General features: G+C 34.5%; 1 protein-coding gene across 1 annotated transcript in view; it reads left to right on the forward strand.

The window, feature by feature from the left end:
* The first annotated feature begins 383 nt into the window (after positions 1–383).
* Positions 384–21,000, forward strand: part of Shab (Shaker cognate b) — a 54,870-nt gene continuing 34,253 nt past the window's right edge. The window contains exons 1-2 of the mRNA XM_077402957.1: positions 384–518; positions 3,891–5,200. Of these exons, the coding sequence (XP_077259083.1) occupies positions 4,136–5,200 (1,065 nt within the window). The 5' untranslated portion in view covers positions 384–518; positions 3,891–4,135. The remainder of the gene's footprint in view (positions 519–3,890; positions 5,201–21,000) is intronic.

Here is a 21,000-nt window from a genome sequence, read left to right on the forward strand (position 1 = left end):
GTTATCTGTAACTTGTTTGCTATCTGGAAATTGGCAATAGTGGGTTTCTTCCTGTACGTTTTACACGCAATTTTTCTTGCTCGAACAGCCGCAGTGCAGTCCTCGTTTCACCATGGAGGAGGGGGTTTATTGACTGGACTATTGAGATTGCTACATCGATCTGATCGCGAGTTGTTTGCCAGAGGGGAGAAAACATTAATGCACTCGTGTAAACAAGAGGTGAAAATTTTATACTGTTCCAATGGTTTGTTATCTGAAATCTCGAGCACATTGGACTCTATGTCGTTCGCACGCTTTTCGAGCATATAAGTTAGTTGTTTGAATTGTTCACTGGAGAATTTACATTTGTGGGAGAAGATATTCTTTGTTTTGATTTTAGAGTTGACAGCAATCTCAATTGGTCTGTGATCACTACCATGGGTATCGTCTAGAACACTAACTTTAATAAGGTAGAAAAGCTGGAGGAGGATATGACTAAGTCAATCAAGGAAGGAGTGATGCCAGGAGGAGGAATAAAGGTAGGCGTTATAGGGTTAAGGAGGGTAAAAGGAAATCGATCGAGTAAGTCCATGATTACTTTACCAGCCGGATTGGACACCGGGGCGCCCCAAAAAGAATGGTGAGCGTTAAGATCACCAATGAGAAGTAAATACGAGAAAGAATTTGCCAAGTTAAAGAATTTAGACCAAGAATTTTGAAAGCATGGGCCTCCCGGAAGACGGTAGACCACAAATAACGCCGTGCTGATGCCGTCGATAAAAATTTTTGCTACGATAGCCTCGATGCTTGCATTTAAGTTTAGAATATATTCAAGATTGATGGGCGAGAAGGTGATGTTTTGACGGATGAGCATGGCAACGCCACTTTGATCCACATCTGAGTCATTTCTTATTACATTGAAGCCAAAGAAGGAAAAGGAATGTTGCGGTTTTAGAAAGGTTTCTGAAATAAAAATTATGTCGTATTTTTCGCAGAATTTCTCGATATCAGGTCTTTTGTGTACCGCTCCCCTGCAGTTCCAGTAGAGTATGCTAAATTTGGAAATGTCAGGCCGCATTTATAAGTCAAAAAAACATTTTACTACGGTGCAAATCTGAAGCACCGTTTCATAAATTGGCGTGTCTTTGATGGCAGGGAAGAATTCAGACACTTTGTAAACTAAGTCAATTATGATTTTAATGAGAGGTGTGAAGCTTTCTCGAGTGATATTAAATTGTAAGGAAGGATCTTTTGACGAATTTCTCTCGCTGGGATTTTCGAAAGTAAATATAGGAACTTTTTCTGTATTGATTCGACCGTGGGGAGAGTTTAGACAGGCCTCGTGGGCCTCTCTAAGTTTTTGTTGTCGAAGGAAATGGGGAAGGATTTGAATCTATGGGGGGGGGGGAGTTGTTGCGTAGGATGCTCGCGTATGTAAGCGAGGATACCGAAGGGGAACTAGTAACGGGGGGGATGGAGAGAGGTAGAATCTGATGTTTTTCGCCGCTTGGTTTGAACCAAGCGCAAGCGAAAAAAAAAGAGTCAAGAGAATATAAATCTGGGGGAGGAGAATAATTATTTTCAAGTCTATTTCGCACTTCCAGATATGGGATGTTTTCCTTGGCCGCGATGGTGGCACTACGTTTTTGTTTGATAAAGGTTGGACATTGCGAGGATGTGGGGAGGTGTTCTCCTTTGCAATTGATACATTGCGGCGGAAATTGAGCTCTGGGACAGTCCTCTTTTTTATCGTGGACGAGCTGCACACACCGGTTACAGCGCGCTTTACTGCGGCATTCCGCACTAATGTGACCAAAGCGGAAACAGGAAAAACAAATTTGTACTTGTGGTACATACGGCTCAAGTTCGAGTTTGGTTTTGTAAATAGAAATTTCCGAAAGGATAAACTGACCTTCGAATTTAATCATCACAGTTTTTGAGGGTTTAAACTTATTTTCTCCGTTTTTATTGACGCGTCGGTTAAGACGATAAACCAATATTATTTTTCTAGTGGATTCAATTTCTTTTGTAAGCTCATTGTCATTAAAACATAGAGGAATGCCGCGCACGAGCGCGACACGCATAATTTTAAAGTAGGGAATAAACGCAATAAGATTGTGTTTTTTAAGTACCAGATTATCAATAACGCGGTTAGCCGCTTGGTACGTGGAGAGTTGAGCCCTGATTTTGTTGTTGCCTATTGTACGCATCTCCACAATTTCTTCACCGAGGGATCCGCTTATAATTTTAGCAATTAATAAAGAATCAGGGGGGGCATTTGTGTCCGTGTATTGAAATTGCACGAGAAAAGGAGGGAGGTCAGTCGACGAATACCGATTGGCCTCCCTTCTGTATTTCTTAGATGCGGAAGTAGCGGCAGGAGTGGAATTTGTCTGAGCTTTGGTTTTGTTCCCCCTCAGGGGGGACGTGTCTTCAGTACGGCGTTTTACGCCCCTTTTGTTATCGGTCGATATATCACAATCCATATGTATCAATAGGAATCGTAGAAGAACCGGGAGATTTATCTACGCGACAATCTATGTTTCCGATGTTTGACTTATCAGAAGAAGAATTATTGTCCTCGCGAGAGTTATTGGCATCATTATGTAATTGATACGCATCGGATATCTCTTGACAGATCTTGTCTGAAATGGCGAGGTTTTTTTGATAGCGATCTTCGTCGTTCGGTCGCGTCGGAGACATGGCAATCTTTTCCGGATTCCCGGAATTGTATTTCCTATTTCTACGCTTTCTCCCCATCTTTGAATCTGAGTCGGAATCTTTGTTATATTCTGAATTAATTGAATCGGTATCGTAATCCGACGACCGTTCGCGGTCACGTGACTGAGAGCGAGATCGAGTTACATTCGCCGCGGTACGGTTCGCAGGCAAGGGGGACGTTTGAGCCTCGAGATTGAGGCTCAAATTAAAATTGTTAAACTCACTTAGGGCCACAGAAATCCTCTGCCGTTCTCGATTGATTTTGCCAGCCTCGGGATTGCACGTGGCGGAAGCCGCACGCATTTTCCTGGCGGACACTGTAATGCCTCAGTAAATGTACACACACTACGAGTCAGGCGATAAGAAAAAAGAAATTTAAAAATAATCCGCAATACGGATATTAAAGGATTAAAAGCAATTAATCCACTCAATAACTCACTACCGAAAGCCCGCGCGACACGAGGAATAGGGTCACACGGCGAATAAACGCACATATACACTGCGCAGGAACACGGGAGAGAGGGAACGTCCGCTCACGTCCGTGGCTCAAGCGCGAATCCCCACATGTTGCATTGTGTTTGCTGGGATCGTGTCGTGCAATTAGAACTAAGATAAAAGCCTAGAAAAAAAAGTTATATATATCCAACTTTTATAATGCAAAAGCACATGCAGGTTGATATGATGAGTAGTATTGCGTGTAGCGAGAAATGGCGCAGCAATCGAACAAGGACAGATGTCATTTCGTTAGACAAAGACAGATATAGGAAAAACAAAATTAGAAATGTTGACATTATCGACATCGAGGAAGTTCGCCCGTCACTCATCCAGCATCCCCTTAACGACACAAGTCGACACAAGCGTCACTCCATCTTTGTTGCTCATTAGATGTTGAAAAGAGACAGAATGACGTTTGTGTCGATTTGAATCGCTAACTGAAAAGCACCCAACATAGCATTAAGCTGGCCTTTATGAGTGACTTGTGACTCGTGACTCATAATTTAAGTGAGAAATCAATGCGTGAACTTTTCACACTTTTCGCGATTTATTATTCATCGCTTACATAATATGGTTGTACATACGAATCGATATAAACAAATTGTTTCGTGATGATTTGCGCTCTTTAATTTTGTCGAAAGATATGTAGTTAGCGAATCAGCACGACTGACGATTGCAAATGTTTTTGTTTTCAGATAATGATACAACTGAACGCGACCGGGTCGACGAAAGGAATCGGACGGATTTACGGATGAAGCTGAAAAGAAACACCGTGGTCGAGGAGGAGGAGGACGACAAAAAAGGAGAAATAGACGCCGTTTATCCGATATCAGATAAGCGAACAAGAACGTTGACATCAATACCAATACGAAGAAAAACCGTTTTGCAATCGCGTTGGTGACCGCGGACGACTTGAGTCCGCCGTCGCTTGGCATGTCCGATGCTGAACGAAATACGGCTCGAGACCGACAGCACACTGGCGGACGGAGAACGTAATGATAGCGCCGTGGTTAACGGCCCGACGCTCTCATCGTTATCGTGCACGGTGCCCTACATCGGCACCGACCAGGGCTACGTGTTCGAAGGTGGCGGTATGTCGACGTTGCAGCAGCTCGGTGCAGCCGGTCATGGAAACACCGACTGCATCAGTGGTGGAGGAGATCTCGGGTTCGGCGCATCGATAGGAGGGTCGGGAAGCGGGCTAGGCGGCGGGATAGGACTTGGTGGAATCAGTACTGGAACAGCTACAGGAACTGCAGGGATGGGTGGTGGAACAGGAGGAGAAGGGAGTGGTGGAAATATGAATAAGGAAGTTTGTTACGCTCCATTCGCAGCATCTGTAGGTTTGATCGGTACCGTGGCGCCGGTAAACCTGCAGTCTCTACCGCCACCGCCGCCGCCACCGCCGCCGCCGCCACCGCCGCCACCACCCTTGCCGCTGCAGATGCAGCAGCAGCGTGCCTTTTCCAAGTCGATGACATCTCTACCGCCGGAGCCGTTTATGATTATGCGTTCGAAGGCGTTAAATCGGCGAGTTTCGATTAACGTCGGTGGCGTGAAGCACGAGGTACTCTGGCGTACTCTTGAGCGGTTGCCACATACGCGCCTAGGTCGACTGAGGGATTGCAATACTCACGAGGCAATAACCGAACTCTGCGATGATTACTCCCTAATCAATAACGAGTATTTTTTCGATCGACATCCTAAATCGTTTAGCTCGATTCTTAATTTCTATCGCACTGGCAAGCTCCATTTAGTGGATGAAATGTGCGTTCTCGCATTTAGCGATGATCTCGCATATTGGGGTGTCGACGAGCTCTATCTTGAAAATTGCTGCCAGCACAAGTATCACCAGCGCAAGGAGCATGTACACGAGGAAATGCGCAAGGAGGCAGAGTCACTTCGGCAGCGCGAGGAAGAGGAATTCGGTGAAGGAAAGTGCGCTCAGTATCAAAAATGGTTGTGGGATCTTTTGGAGAAACCAACCACCTCCATTGCGGCAAGGGTGAGTCGTACCGTGGCTTGAAAACCGATTCGCATGTGTGCGCGCATGCGGCGATAGAAGACAATGCACGCGAGAAACGTCGCGCATCATCACCTGCGTTGTTGTGTATCATACATATCTAGACAAGATGTCTCAGTAAAAACGAAAAGCAGCTAGTAATATGGATATATTTCGACATGTCAGTCATTTTTCCTTCTATAATTTTTGAAATATAATTGAGCACTTATATTCTTCTCTTTTTGTGTTATTTCTTTATTTTTCATTTATTTTTATATTGCTCTTGATTTTAACATTATTTCACATTTCTTTAAGGTTAATTATTCGTTTTCTCATTCTCAATAAGGGCTGGTGATGTGATCATATGTGAATGAAAAATTATACAAAAAAAGAAATGATGAAGGATATGAGGCAGCAAAGTATAAAGAATCTATACCGGGTGATTAAGAACAAACGTTTGCTCTGAAATCTCTAACTTAATTCTGAGACAATTTTTTTTCTTCCAAAATTTTGTCTAAAGCTTAATTTTTAAATTATAAAAATAAATAGTTCGCTTATCATAGGTCGAGTATAAGAGATAGGTAAGGACGGCGTGACTCAGCGTCAAATGCGGGTGCCTGTTGCTATTAATTGAGCGTCGTACTCGACGCGTGATAAGCGAACTATATCTTTTTATAATTCAAAAACTAAACTTTGAACAAAATTTTAGGAAAAGAAATAAAGTTATTTCAGAATTAAGGAATATGACATTTTGAAGATAAACATTTGTTCTGAATCATTCTGTATAATGTTCTATAAATTATTATTGTTTAATTATATAAACAACTAACGTATCTCAATAATGTTTTTCAAATAACTTTAACAAGTTCTATTTTAGCAGATATTTAAAATTTTATGATTCAATTACTAATTAATATTTAATAATGGTCATGAAATTAGGAACAACACAGAAACAAGACAAAATGGATTAAAATCATTAGATATTAAAGTATATTACACAACTGCTATCAATTTTGATGAGAAGTCCTATCAAATCGCGATTTATCATGAGATTGTTGAAAAGGCTTAAGTCGAATTGTCAAAGCAAAGACGCACGGCATTTGATATCAATTATTGTTGATATTTAAATTATTAGAGGTCACCACTTAAATATTTTTGCGATGAATACGAGTGGCTTGTTAATGGTTAAAATTAAGAATATTACTAGAATTTCAGATTGCTGACTATTTATATTTATAATAATCTTTAATAAAAAAAATCACTACTTTTTTACACGAGAGATTTACTATTGTGTTTTCGTATTGCCCTCCGGCTCATTCTTGTAACTGAATTCTATATAATGTATTTTATCTCTATTTGAAAAACGTTGAAAAATTACAAAACTTACACAATTATGTATATGTTTGGTACTTGTACACAATGTAGTTGTCTTTTGTCATTTGGACTGATTGCATCAACGATCTTAATTAACTTACTTGATGATTAGCCAACTGAATAATTCACCATAAATTATTCCTTGTGCCCTTGTTTTATATTATTTGAAAATATATCAATTTCCGATTCTTTATCGATATTAATTCATCTGTAATCATTTGTGGTAATATTTTGTATATTTTGTTAGTAATACTAACTTGCATTTTAATTATTGAAAAATTACTTATGACAACATCGTCACAGCAAATGTATGTATATATTTTTGGTTATTATTTATATGTAACATAAGTACAAAGTTGTATTAATGAAAATTATTTGTTATAATTATTTCCAATATTAATTAAATATCCGGTAATTTATTAACACGATATTCTAATGCATAAAAGAAGAGTTAACCAAGTAATGTTGATGCAACTGGTTCTTAATTATTAAATTCTGTCTTTAATGCTTTAATGCTTGATGGCATGATTTCATTATCATGGCATACTAGATGAATCGCGACGTTTCTTCTCTTATATGATACAACATTTTTTTACATCCGTCTCACAAAGAAACTTGTATCAATCATAATTTTTTTCAGCTAATTGTGTCTCACATTTATTTATTACGCATTTATACTGGCTTTTAATGCGCATATTCGTACTGACAGGGATCGATAAAGCCAAAGAAAGCATTGAGTAACTTCGCGTAATACATACATACATATACATATGTAACTTTGTATGGAAGAATTGGAGCACTTTGCACATGAACTAAAATGTTAAATTCTTTGATCGTCAAAATATATTTGAATTCTTATTTATCGTTAATATTTTTTAACCGACTTTTGTTTGCATTAATCTACTTATCGATGTATCCATGCTTGTAACTTTTGCCAAAGTCTTTATACGAGCAAAGATATTATTAAATCAGTATTACAGCACCGATTCAACGTAGTTTGTATACCTAAACATAGATGGATAGATCAGATTTAGAACATTCAATTTTTAATTTAGTTTTATTTTAAATCGTTTCGTCAGGTTCTTAAGCGGCAGATTGCAATCGATTTCGCTGGTTTTCTGAAATATTGATATATTTATATATTTTATTACGAAAATAAATAGCAGTCTAGCAAATATTTTGGATTACTTAATATTGCACATCCATTCTATGATTTTTTTTAAATAATGATATTTGTTAAAGTATTTATATTAGTAATATAATATTTAATCTCTCTTTAAATTTATATAAAATTACTTAATATTATATTTATCAGAAAAGAGTTAAATAAAACATGTACAATTTATGTATGCACACTGATGAAAATCGATACAAATTTACAGAGAAAATTTATTAATTTTTTTGGTAAATTTACTGATGTTATAGTTTTTTACTTAAAATTTGCATTTTTTTTCTCTTGTTTTAATTAAAAATACAGGAATTTTATGAACAATTAACTTAATCTGGTATTTTTACAGATCATTTGTAAATTAGTTCCCGGTATTGTTAAAGTCATCCATAACATATTGTTTTAATTAAAAATACAGGAATTTTATGAACAATTAACTTAATCTGGTATTTTTACAGATCATTTGTAAATTAGTTCCCGGTATTGTTAAAGTCATCCATAACATATTAGGGTAACTCTGGTATATACGCCGCAGCTAAGGGAAACTTAATTTATCGAGTACTATTTATGTTTAAGGCAAATGAAGTATATCAATAAAAATTTTATACTGTCTACTATTGTAAAAAAAATAGAAACATGAAATATTCATTCTTTGTATTTAATAAAAAAAACTTTTAGAGACCCTTACATTTTTACTATATATCCCATAGGGGTGGGATAAATTATATTCATAAATAAAATATAGGTACGCCTTATAAAAAATTACAAATAATGTTTATAAATAAAGCAAAAAATGTCATAATAAGTTATAAAATGTGTGTAAGAAGTTTATTAAGATGTAAGAATGATAAACAAATTATAAAACTAAAAAATTTTAAAAAGAAAATAGAAGAACAATAGAGAGAGAGAGAGAGAGATACATTAAAGGTTATTGGTATGTAATATTAGGCAGAATTTAACAATACCGCAGGAGCTAATCTACAAATTATTTTTAAAAATACTAGATTTAGTTAATTTTTTATAATATTCTAGTATTTTTAATTAAAATAAGAGAAAAAAATACAAATTTTAAGTAAAAAAAACTACAAAAATTTAAAAAATAAATTTACCAAAAAAATAAATAAATTTTCTCTGTATTTGCACCAATTTTTATTAATGTATGTTTTTTTTATATAATTAATTATTAAATAATATTAAATAATAATAATATAATACATTATCATTATTATATAATAATATTATTATATAATATTATATAATATTATAATATAATAATAATTATTAAAAATCTATTACAAGTCTATTAAAAGAGTGAAACAATAAAAAGAATAGCCTACTTGAAGTTGCAATAGATCATCAATAATTCCAATATATTTTTAACAATATACTCCTCAATACAAATGTACTTTGAACAAAATAAATTAAAAATTTATTTCTAATTACATTGCAGTCATTAATCTAATATATTTTTCTGATTATGCCTTTTATATTGAGAAAAATTAATCAGAATATTTATCAGTTGGAATATCCATTGAAATATAACAAAAAGCTTTCGAAAGATGTTAAGGAAATAATTTATATGCAGCAAAATTGAATTCGCATGAGTCGATCAAATGTAGCTTGTAAGTCATAAATTGAATCACAATCTATTCACATTTTATTTAATTTTGGCGTGCTGATTGACATTATAAGTATAAACGTTTCATTTTGGCATTAATGTTTTACTTTGATATAGATAATCTAATATCACATATAACGTGTCTGCTCTTATTTTAGCGTAAGTATGTGTATTGGCATCGTAGATTTGTGTAGATTTTTTGACTAATATTGATCTCTCTGATATATATATACATTTTTTATATTTATTATATTTTATATATTTATATTTCTAGGTGACGTGTTATTCAACATGATACTAACATGCCTTTTTCTATGTTATCTATAATCTAGCTTTTGATCCATAGTTTCTATTTATCACAAGATCACGATCATCGTGTCATGTAATCGGCCACCGATGATAATGGGAGTGTTTTATATGCGATTACCAGGTATCACGTCGATTCTTTCTTGACACCGCTCCCTAAGGGTCATTAATAGTTTCGCTACCAGCGAATTCAATTCGACATTTTGTGTATATACATACATACTTACACCTTATACGAGCACCTACAAAAAGATAAATACGTAAATTCACAATTTGTTTATAATTTATTTATATATTTATATTTATATATATATAGTGTAAGATACACAAACTTATATAACAGAAAAATTCACATACTAAAATACTTACATATATAAATTTTATTTACAAACTGTAACTAATTTGAGCAATTCTCTTATTAATATTCTGGTAAAAAAAGCAACAATAATGATGTTTTTATAAAAATAATATTTTGTCAGTAAATTAATAAAATATCTTGGATTGATCTATTTTTCTTAAGTAAAATAAAAAATAATAGCAAATTATATAATGCAAAAGTATAATTACATAATAATATAAAACTTTTAAAGTTAATTCTAAGTGAATCAAATTAATTTATTTAAATAAAAAATTAATTTTTTGATTTGTGTTTATTTCTCGAACACTTGATGTTGCAAATTAAAAGAGAACGATAAATTATAACTTAAAGTTTCTTTCAAATTTTTTAAACATATAATCAGATTAATCTCTAATTCATCAATAAACAAGTGAGAAGAAAATGAGAATTATGTTTTTTCACGGTTATGGAAATTGGAAATGTTGAATACTTTAAAACCGAAATAAAAAGGATTGGTTTCAATGTCAAAGCATCAATTTAAACAAGAAATGTAGACGAGAGATCTAAACAAAAATTTTTTATGAATGAACCTATCGCAGGACAAAAAATAAACAATAAATCATTTTTATTTAATTTCAAATAGATATTACTGTAATAGGTTCCTTGCTTGTAGCTTTATTACGGAAATATAGTTAAAAATAGTAAGATATAAATGACAATTAATTAAATTTTGACTGAAAAATGTAAATTTGAAATTCTAGGTTTGTAGTCGACAGATAAAAATGACGACTGGAATACTATGTATTAAATAACATTTGCATGAACTTATGTTACAAAAGTAAACAGGCATTATTTAATGCATTGTCGTTGGGTTGAACATCAGCTACTATAATTTCAACATTTATGAAAGAATCTTTTTGATTCAGTAACAACCACCACTGTGGCTGTAATTGCGCATCCTTGATACCTATACTTGACACATCACAAACAATACACATTGCACACATTGTTGCTTTGAGATGAAATAATATTTTACGCGGGGTTATCACACGACACATTTCTTTCTAAACTTAGATATGATACTAATGACTTCCAACAATGATTTCAATGACAATTTTGTAATGTTTATCCACTCAATTGTCCAGAACAAATGATGAGAAATCCGATATCTATATCTTGTAGCTTCTGAAACTATTTTTTGATGAAGAACATTTTCAAGATATCTTTTTTTTTAGATTATTTCACAGTTCAATTTATTAATTTTTTAGTCATTGTCACTGTTCTTTTCATTTGATTTATATACTCTCATCTTTTAGCTTATGTACGCACGATGTAGCTATTATAGGAATCAACGTCTGACGACGTATGATGTTTTTTGTGTATATGGTGCGGCTTTGTAAATATCTCACTTGAAATGAACCTGATAAGAGTCGAAACGTTGTGATTTTTCAATAAAAGAGTAATTTTGGCCAGTTGTGTCGATTAAAAGTTTTGGATTAATTTTTTAATATTTACTGGCAAAAGGAAAAAAATTGTTATTGTTAGAATAGAGTATTTAATAAAATGGCTTAATGACACTGAAATCTATTGTAAATTGCAAAGAATTAAAATGTGACAGGTAATCTTCTTTTGCTGATTTTTGTTTTGTGATAATACAATATATTCAAGGCAAATCTGATTACTTAAACGTTCTTGCCTTCATTGGAAAGTATCATAATTTTTTAGAATTTTTCTCTATAATTTGTATAAAATAATTTTTGCAAGAATTAATCGTGTAATAGTTTTGTATGTAAATATTTTTATATTTCTATTATTTGTTTTTGCTTTAGCTTTTGCTTTGATTTTATTTATTGCTATATGATTCCAAATTTTATCTTAATAAAAACAGATAAAATCTCAAAGATTTATATATATATATATATATATATATATATAAGTAGAGTTTAATATTAAATACAGGAAAATTTCGGATTACTTAATACCCTCTCATATTCTTAACATTTTCTTCTACCTTGCTCTTCAACCGTTATTTTATTTGTCATGATTATAAGATTAAGGATACAAAACAAACAACACTATACTTATCCATAATGTTATCTCTATCAATAGCACAATAATTAACATTATTGAAAAAAGTACATTACGGAGAAATGCTAAAAAATCGGGTGGTACTGTTATCTATTCTTCTAACAATTTTTAACAAGTTTTTATTAAATCTTCTACATAGTATTAATACACATAGTAACAATATAATAAAAAAAGAATTGGATTTTATATTTAGGCTAACACACGTTGGGTTTGCAAAATCCGGCGAAAAAGATAATATTAGAAACAGATCATCTTTTTGAAAATGAGTTTACAGTGATAAAGAATATTCAGTTTATTATGTTTAGTATTAAAATAAATATAAATATAAATAATTTGAAAAATACAAAAAAAATCAGAGTTACAAGTAATATATCCGAAAATCAGTAGATACACCATTACAGACATATCTTTGTAAACATATGAATTAAATTGTATAAGTTCTGCTATTTGAATAAGTAAAGTGGTTTTTGATTCTTTTTTACATGTTGTATCTAAATCTCCCTTTAAAAAATTTTAAAGATAAAAAATAGCTTTTTCTAAACTGTGGTACAAACAAAATAAAAAAAAATATTTTTCCAAGGTAGTTATATTCTTCCAGAATGTCATTTTGTCTGTTTTAGTAGTTGAAACAATTTATAAAAAGTAATCTTGGTCTAGAGCGTTCAAAAATTGGGTAAATTTAAGAATTTTTGGGTAGACTTCCGAAAACGGCCCCCCTCCGATTTCGATGAAACTTTGTGAAAAGCTTCGTTTTGGGTTAAAATGAAAGCCCTTAAAAGGAATTTTGGCGACTCCTATGATAAAGCCATTTTTTTTTTAGATAAAATGATAAAAAATATAGGAAAATCTTCGTAATTCTACAGGATGTTATAAATTGAATATACAGGGTGTTCGATATAAAAGTAACCACCCGAATAGGGGGGGTAGATTGGGTCAAACTGAAAAGAAAAGTCTCGTACCATTTTGCAAAATTCGCAATAGTTAACGAGTTATTAAATAAAACGTCTGAGCGAATGCGCGCACAAGGAGCGATAGAGGCGGGCCTCGGCGGCTGGCTGGGCTGGCACGGTGCCCGGCGCGCGGCGAGCGGTGGGGGTCGAGAGACGAGAGGCGAGCGGGGCGCGGCGCGGCGCGGCGAACGTCGAGCAACAGATGTTATACACTGCGACGAAAAAGTATTAGAGCCAGCCCATACTAAACTTACGATAATTCCTTCGCGTAAACGGGATTTTGTAGTAACTTACAATAATTTACTCCGCGTAAACGAGTGAATTATCGTAAGTTACTACAGAAGTAACGCGCTCGCGTAAACGTAGTAACAGTAGGTAGCACACGTATTGCATAGGCATTGCCGTAACGTCTTACGCCTTAGATGATATTAATTAGTTTAGCTTGAATTATGTGTAATAAAAACATTTAATTTTAGTAAATTTAATTATTTTGCATGTCAAAGTTTACGAGGTTTACCACAAGCCTTACTTTAATTTTTGTTTATGTTATAATAACTTTAATGGTGCGTGTCCACCTGCGAGTAAAACTCTCGAGAGTAGCTCTCGAGATTGATTCTCGCAAATGAACATATTCCTAAAGAGTACCTATAACGGAGAATGAATCGCAGCTCTCGGCGAGCGAACTTTTCAAGACCTACTCGCAAATCGACACGACGTTATTTTACTCTCGGAGATCAGCTCGCCAAGCTCGAACGCTGTTCGTATTTTGAGAGCTACATGATGACACAAAGGAACTTAATTGAATAATGCGGAAATCATGAACCATTGTAAAATACTACTGTGACAGATATAAAAGTTTTTTTAATTTTTATGTTTTGCGAATAAAGTGCGAAAAATTTATAATTTAAAGAATTAGATAATAATATTTTTAATACATTCTCTTATTACATGGTCAATAATTAGTAACACTTTAGTTTTACATACTTTGCACGTTTTAGTTACAGCGTTGAAATTAAATACATTTTTACATCGCAAATTAAGTACATTAAAAAAAAAATTATTAAATATTTACATGTAAAAATCTAACATCAAGGTATTTCGCAAACTGAAAACAAAATAATAATATCGCACTATGTATTACACTTCACAACTTGTAAGTCTGCAGAAACTTTTTATTGTTAGGAGTCTTCAATCTCAAGCTCTCTAATTAAAGCAGATCCAGCACCGAATGTACACCTGCGATCAATCCATTGCTTGACCCAGAAGGTCTTTTTGTTGTTTCAACGGCAATATAGCTCAAGTTCAAGCCATAGCCTCCTGAAGTTCGGCCTGTATAAAATCCGAGGCCTCCCTTCTGCTTTCTTAGAGATACACTCTCGGCGGGTTGCCATTAACCCTTCCGAGAGGTGGCGATCAAATAAAAACCGCGGACAATTTTCGGTCGGATTTGAACTCGGATCTTCAGCTCGTTAGAGCAGCGCATATCTTTCTACGCCATGATCGCCCTTTTCCTTTTTAAAATAATGCTAGTCACTATAGCAGCCGCAAGTTTTTTTGTTTACGCGACATTATGATGTCACCACTCTCAGACATCAACTAAAAAAATACGTAAGTGGATACGGTTTTGAGAGAACTCTCCGAAAAAATACTCTTCGGATTCTCGCGAGATGCTCGCGAGAATACAACCTAAAAAAAAAAAGAAAGTGGTAGTATTATACCTCAAAAAAACCTAAGTAACAAGTGGTAGATCTTTATATCTCGAAAAATCTCGAAAAAATCTAAGCAGTGGTATCTTTATTTCCGAAAAATTATAACCCAAGTGATACACGTCACAAAATTATATTACCTTATCAAAAAGAAGAGTCGCGCTTCAAGTGATCTATTACAATTACAAAAAAGAAATGATATCTCTTTAAATTAGAGCGCCAATTACAGAGAGAACATGTATATTGCCTCAAAAAATAATTGTTGCACTACTTTGAAAAATCTTTACATTGTGTCAATTAGAAAAGAATGTATGATAACAATTTTATAAAATTAAAAAATTTTATTTAAATTTAACAAGGGAATACAAGATATTTAAATACAAAGTTTACATGTGTATTTTTTAATGGCCACAAAGAATTACAGAGGTAACAGTACAAAATAAAAATATTTTATTAAAATACATAAATTTTTTTTGTAAAAAAACTTGGCGCTGCTAGACCTCGAAATTTTAAATAAATAAGGACAACAATAAATAAAAATAATACAGAGAAGAATGCGATAGGAGTAATATTAAATGATTATCAGCGTGGATGTGGAAGTGAGTGATATGGGTGTGCGTGACGACGCGGACGGCGGATAATGCGGCTTATAATTAAGTATAGAATAAGTTTATTTATTTATTTAAAATTTCGAGGTCTAGCAGCGCCAAGTTTTTTTACAAGAAAAATTTATGTATTTTAATAAAATACTTTTATTTTGTACTGTTACCTCTGTAATTCTTTGTGGCCATTAAAAAATACACATGTAAACTTTGTATTTAAATATCTTGTATTCCCTTGTTAAATTTAAATAAAATTTTTTAATTTTATAAAATTGTTATCATACATTCTTTTCTAATTGACACAATGTAAAGATTTTTCAAAGTAGTGCAACAATTATTTTTTGAGGCAATATACATGTTCTCTCTGTAATTGGCGCTCTAATTTAAAGAGATATCATTTCTTTTTTGTAATTGTAATAGATCACTTGAAGCGCGCCTCTTCTTTTTGATAAAGTAATATAATTTTGTGACGTGTATCACTTGGGTTATAATTTTTCGGAAATAAAGATACCACTGCTTAGATTTTTTCGAGATTTTTCGAGATATAAAGATCTACCACTTGTTACTTAAGTTTTTTCGAGGTATAATACTACCACTTTTTTTTTTTTTTTAGGTAACAACATATACACTACTATACGTGTACTTGGCGCCTTTTTTTACCTTTTTTTAAAAAAGGTAATTTTGTGCGGATATCACGCCTTTTTGTAGTATATTACGCATTGTATAAACAGTATGTACAGGATAAAGCTATTTGAAGGTATAATACTACCACTTTGTTTTTTTCGAGGTTATTTTTACGTCAGACATAATTTTAATTCATCCAATTTTTATTATGTCTAGACATAATTTTTGTCCAATTTTTATTATGTCTAGACATAATTTTAATTCAGCGATTTTTATTATGTCATGACATAATTTTCATTCTGCCGCTAGGGAAATTTTAAGTCGATTGTTATGAATCAAGCTTGAATTTAATATTTAGGTGTCCCAGGTTGCCGATGACGAGGTCCACATAGCGCGCTCTATAGTTTTCGGTGTCCAGGTGTATTAATACCTTGAATTCGATGGCCACGTGTTCCAAGTTGCCGATGACGAGGTCCACATAGTGCGCTTCGTAGTTTTCGGTGTCTACATGTATTAATACTTCGAATTCGATATCTACGTGTCCTACATTAGGTGCGTTCAGCCGATACTTTGCTAGCCTAGCAATCGTGAACAGTCGCTCGTTTTCGCTCGTTTCCTCTCTTTTGACCTACTGGATTAAAAAGAGAGGAAACGGGCAAAAACGAGCGACTGCTCACAATTGCTAGGCTAGCGGAGTATCGGCTGAACGCACCCATTCAGATTTATAGTTATTAATACACCTAGACACCAAAAACTATGAAGCGCACTATGTGGACTTCGTCATCAGCAACCTGGGACACCTAGACATCAATTTCAAGGTATTAATACACGTAGACACCGAAAACTACGGAGCGCAATATGTGGACCTCGTCATCGGCAACCTGGGACACCTAAACATTGAATTCAACATATTATTACACCTGGACACCGAAAACTACGAAGCGCACTATGTGGACCTCGTCATCGGCAACCTAGGACACCTAGACATCAAATTCAACGTACGATTACACCTGGACACCGGAAACTATGAAGCGCACTATCTGGATCCCGTCATCGGCAACCTGGGATACGTGGACATCAAATTCAAAATATTAATACACGTAGACACCGAAAACTACGGAGCGCACTATGTGGACCTTGTCATCGGCAACCTGGGACACCTAGACATCGAATTCAACGTACGATTACACCTGGACACCGAAAACTATGAAGCGCATTATCTGGACCTCGTCATCGGCAACCTGGGATACGTAAACATCGAATTCAAGGTATTAATACACGTAGACACCGAAAACTACGGAGCGCACTGTGTGGACCTCGTCATCGGCAACCTGGGACACGTAGACATTGAATTCAACGTATTATTACACCTGGACACCGAAAACTATGAAGCGTACTATCTGGACCTCGTCATCGGCAACCTGGGATACGTGAACATCGAATTCAAGGTATTAATACACGTAGACACCGAAAACTACGGAGCGCACTGTGTGGACCTCGTCATCGGCAACCTGGGACACGTAGACATCGCATTCAACGTATTATTACACCTGGACACCGAAAACTACGAAGCGCACTATGTGGACCTCGTCATCGGCAACCTGGGACACGTGGACATCGAATTCAAGGTATTAATACACGTAGACACCGAAAACTACGGAGCGCACTATGTGGACCTCGTCATCGGCAACCTGGGACACCTAGACATCGCATTCAACGTACGATTACACCTGAACACCGAAAACTATGAAGCGCACTATGTGGACCTCGTTATCGGCAACCTGGGACACGTGGACATCGAATTCAAGGTATTAATTCACGTAGACACCGAAAACTACGGAGCGCACTATGTGGACCTCGTCATCGGCAACCTGGGACACCTAGACATCGCATTCAACGTACGATTACACCTGAACACCGAAAACTATGAAGCGCATTATCTGAATCCCGTCATCGGCAACCTGGGACACGTGGTCATCGAATTCAAGATATTAATACACGTAGACACTGAAAACTACGGAGCGCACTATGTGGACCTCGTCATCGGCAACCTGGGATACATAGACATCAAATTCAAGCTTGAGTCATAAGAATCGACTTAAAAATTCCCTAGCGGCACTTTTTGCCAAGCGTAGAGAACCTTCTTTTCCGTTGACTCAATATTTATTATATATATACCTAATTTACCTAAATAGAAATCTTCCTCCTGACCGATAAGTCTATCGACCTAATTTCGAAATACGTGCGCGATATCGAAACTGGCGATACCTGCGCCGCCAGCGTCGAAAAAGTGAAAGTAACGTTTCTGATTATGACGTCATCATATAACGTCGGCGTTAGAAGTACAAGTATCTTAATAAAAAATTTTCGCATTTGGACTTTGCGTCGCAATATCTCCGCTCGTAGGGCACGTAGCGGAATATTATGAGAGAAACCCCCCCCTAATTGGACCCCAAGCTATCGATCAAGCCTACTTAGAACTTGATTCGTTCACTCGTTATCGAGATCTCAACATCTCGGGTACTCGCAACCCGTCGCGTCGCGTAAAAGAGTCACGGGTCGGTCTCGCTCCGCGTGTACTTGGCGCGAGACACTACCGTGTCTCTTGATGTCAGAAAAATTACTCTCAAATGGACAGTGTCAGAATAACTCTCGAGAGATATTCTCGAGAGTTTTAAGGCGCGTGTCCACCTGCGAGTAAAACTCTCCAAAGTAGCTCTTGAGTTATTCTGACACTGTCCATTTGAGAGTAATTTTTCTAACATTGTACTCTTGCGAGCATCTCATGAGAATCCAGAGAGTATTCTTTCGGACAGTTCTCTCAAAACTGTGTCCACTTACGTACTTTTTTAGTCGATCTCTGAGAGTGGTGACATTATAATGTCTCGTAAACGAAGAGACTTGCGGCTACTATAGTGGCTAGCATTATTTTAAAAAGAAAAAGGGTGTTAAATAACAACAAAAAGACCTTCTGGGTCAAGCAATGGATTGATCGCAGGTGTCGGATCTGCTCTAAATTAGAGAGCTTAAGATTGAAGATTCCCAACAATTAAAAGTTTTTACAGACTTACAAATTGTGAAATGGAATACATAGTGCGATATTATTATTTAGTTTTCTGTTTGCGAAATACCTGGATGTTAGATTTTTTTACATGTAAATATTAAATATATATATATATATATATTTTTTTTTAATGTACTTAATTCGCGATGTAAAAATGTATTTAATTTTAACGCTGTAACTAAAACGTGCAAAGTATGTAAAATTAAGTGTAACTAAAGGTTCACGCACACCCCCCCGTGCTTTCGGGGGAGGTGCGGTAGTCCCGAAATAGTTCACGCATACACTTTCCACGCGAAACGAGATGTCACATGGGTTCGTGGCGCGCTTTACAAGCTTGTTTATATATATACATACTAGCTTCTGACCTTGATTATTTACAATAACATCCTGTAGATTTACGAAGATTTTCCTATATTTTTTATCATTTTATCTAAAAAAATGGCTTTATCATAGGAGTCGCCAAAATTCCTTTTAAGGGCTTTCATTTTGACCCAAAACGAAGTTTTTCACAAAGTTTCATCGAAATCGGAGGGGGGCCGTTTTTGGAAGTTTATCCGAATTTTTTTTTAAAGACTATATAACTCCAGTGAAATTGAAATGATAGGTTTCAAGAAAACCGCGTTTAAAGTCGGGTATTATTAATACAATTTTCTCATACTTATAGTTAATTGGCGGCTAATCTGCTATTCCTGCTTTATAAAGCGAACCTTTCACTTCCACTTTATTGTGTACCTAGAAGGCCGTGTTTTCTTTGTTTGGATGCGTGGGGTTCTCTGAATACAAAGGGATTCCCACCTGACTGCGAACGTTCGGATAAACATCTGCGCTAAATCGCTTATATTATAACTTTGTCAATTCTTTAAATTTCGAAATTTCACTAGAGGAACATATTCTTGAGATGTTCTAGTATAAGAATATAAAAAAAATTCTTTTGATTTTGCGAAGGTTCTAGACCAAGATCCTCCCTTAAACAATTGGCATTGTTATAGCATTATTAAAAATAAATCAGAATTTTTAATAATTCATGAGTTTTCACGAAATAATATGCAAGGTTGCGTACATTTCCATACATACACTCGTACACGTGCACGCGTGTAAATATGATTAAAATTGATATTTTTGGTTCACACTTTTTCGTTTTTTTTTTTTTTTAACGTAAAATAATGAGCCAAGGAAAGATTCAATATGCAGAAAAGAATCAGTAATAGTGTGATCACTCTATTCTTCTCTGAAATAATAAAATCATACAAGTCAGTGTTATATTTGTAAATATATACCTGTTACTGTAATATAATTTTTGCACACATAATATAATCTTGTATTTTTTAATAGGATCCTGAAATTTATTGAGTGATTTATATCTTGATACTCTAAATTTGATGAACTGAATATTTTTTATAACCATAAAATAATTATAAAAAAATATAGAAAACAAACTATTTTTAACATTGTTTTTTCAAATCATTAGCATTCTTGAAAATTTTTTCTTGTTTAAACTTTATATTTGACAATTTAACAAAGAGATCTAACAAATAGACGTTAATTTTATAATAATATAACATTTAACAATTATCTCTGAAAAAAATTTATTGAAAAATATATGCATTTATAATAATTATGTAAAAATATTTAGTTGAATTTGAGAGGTTTGGTAAATATAGCTTGTACAAAAATACAATATATAGAAGAGAGTCTCTTATTATGAGATAGGCTCCTAATATGAAATAGCGGGGTTTCTGCTAAACTAATAGGCCCAATCTGTTGGTTCCATCATGAACTTATTACCCTCGGGTTATTCGATACTATTCAATATTATATTATTTTTTAAAAAGATAATTCCAAAGACACATAAGCAAACTTTGCTGCTTATTGGTTTGTTGTCGAATGTACGCACTTTCTCTATTTACTTGCGATTTAAACGTTGTGAAGCAAACTCATTATTATTTTGTGCGTTTAACTTGATTTC

The sequence above is a fragment of the Temnothorax americanus genome, unplaced genomic scaffold (genome assembly GCF_048541705.1).
Source record: "Temnothorax americanus isolate GAGA-0224 unplaced genomic scaffold, ASM4854170v1 Scaffold162, whole genome shotgun sequence".
NCBI lineage: Eukaryota > Metazoa > Arthropoda > Insecta > Hymenoptera > Formicidae > Temnothorax > Temnothorax americanus.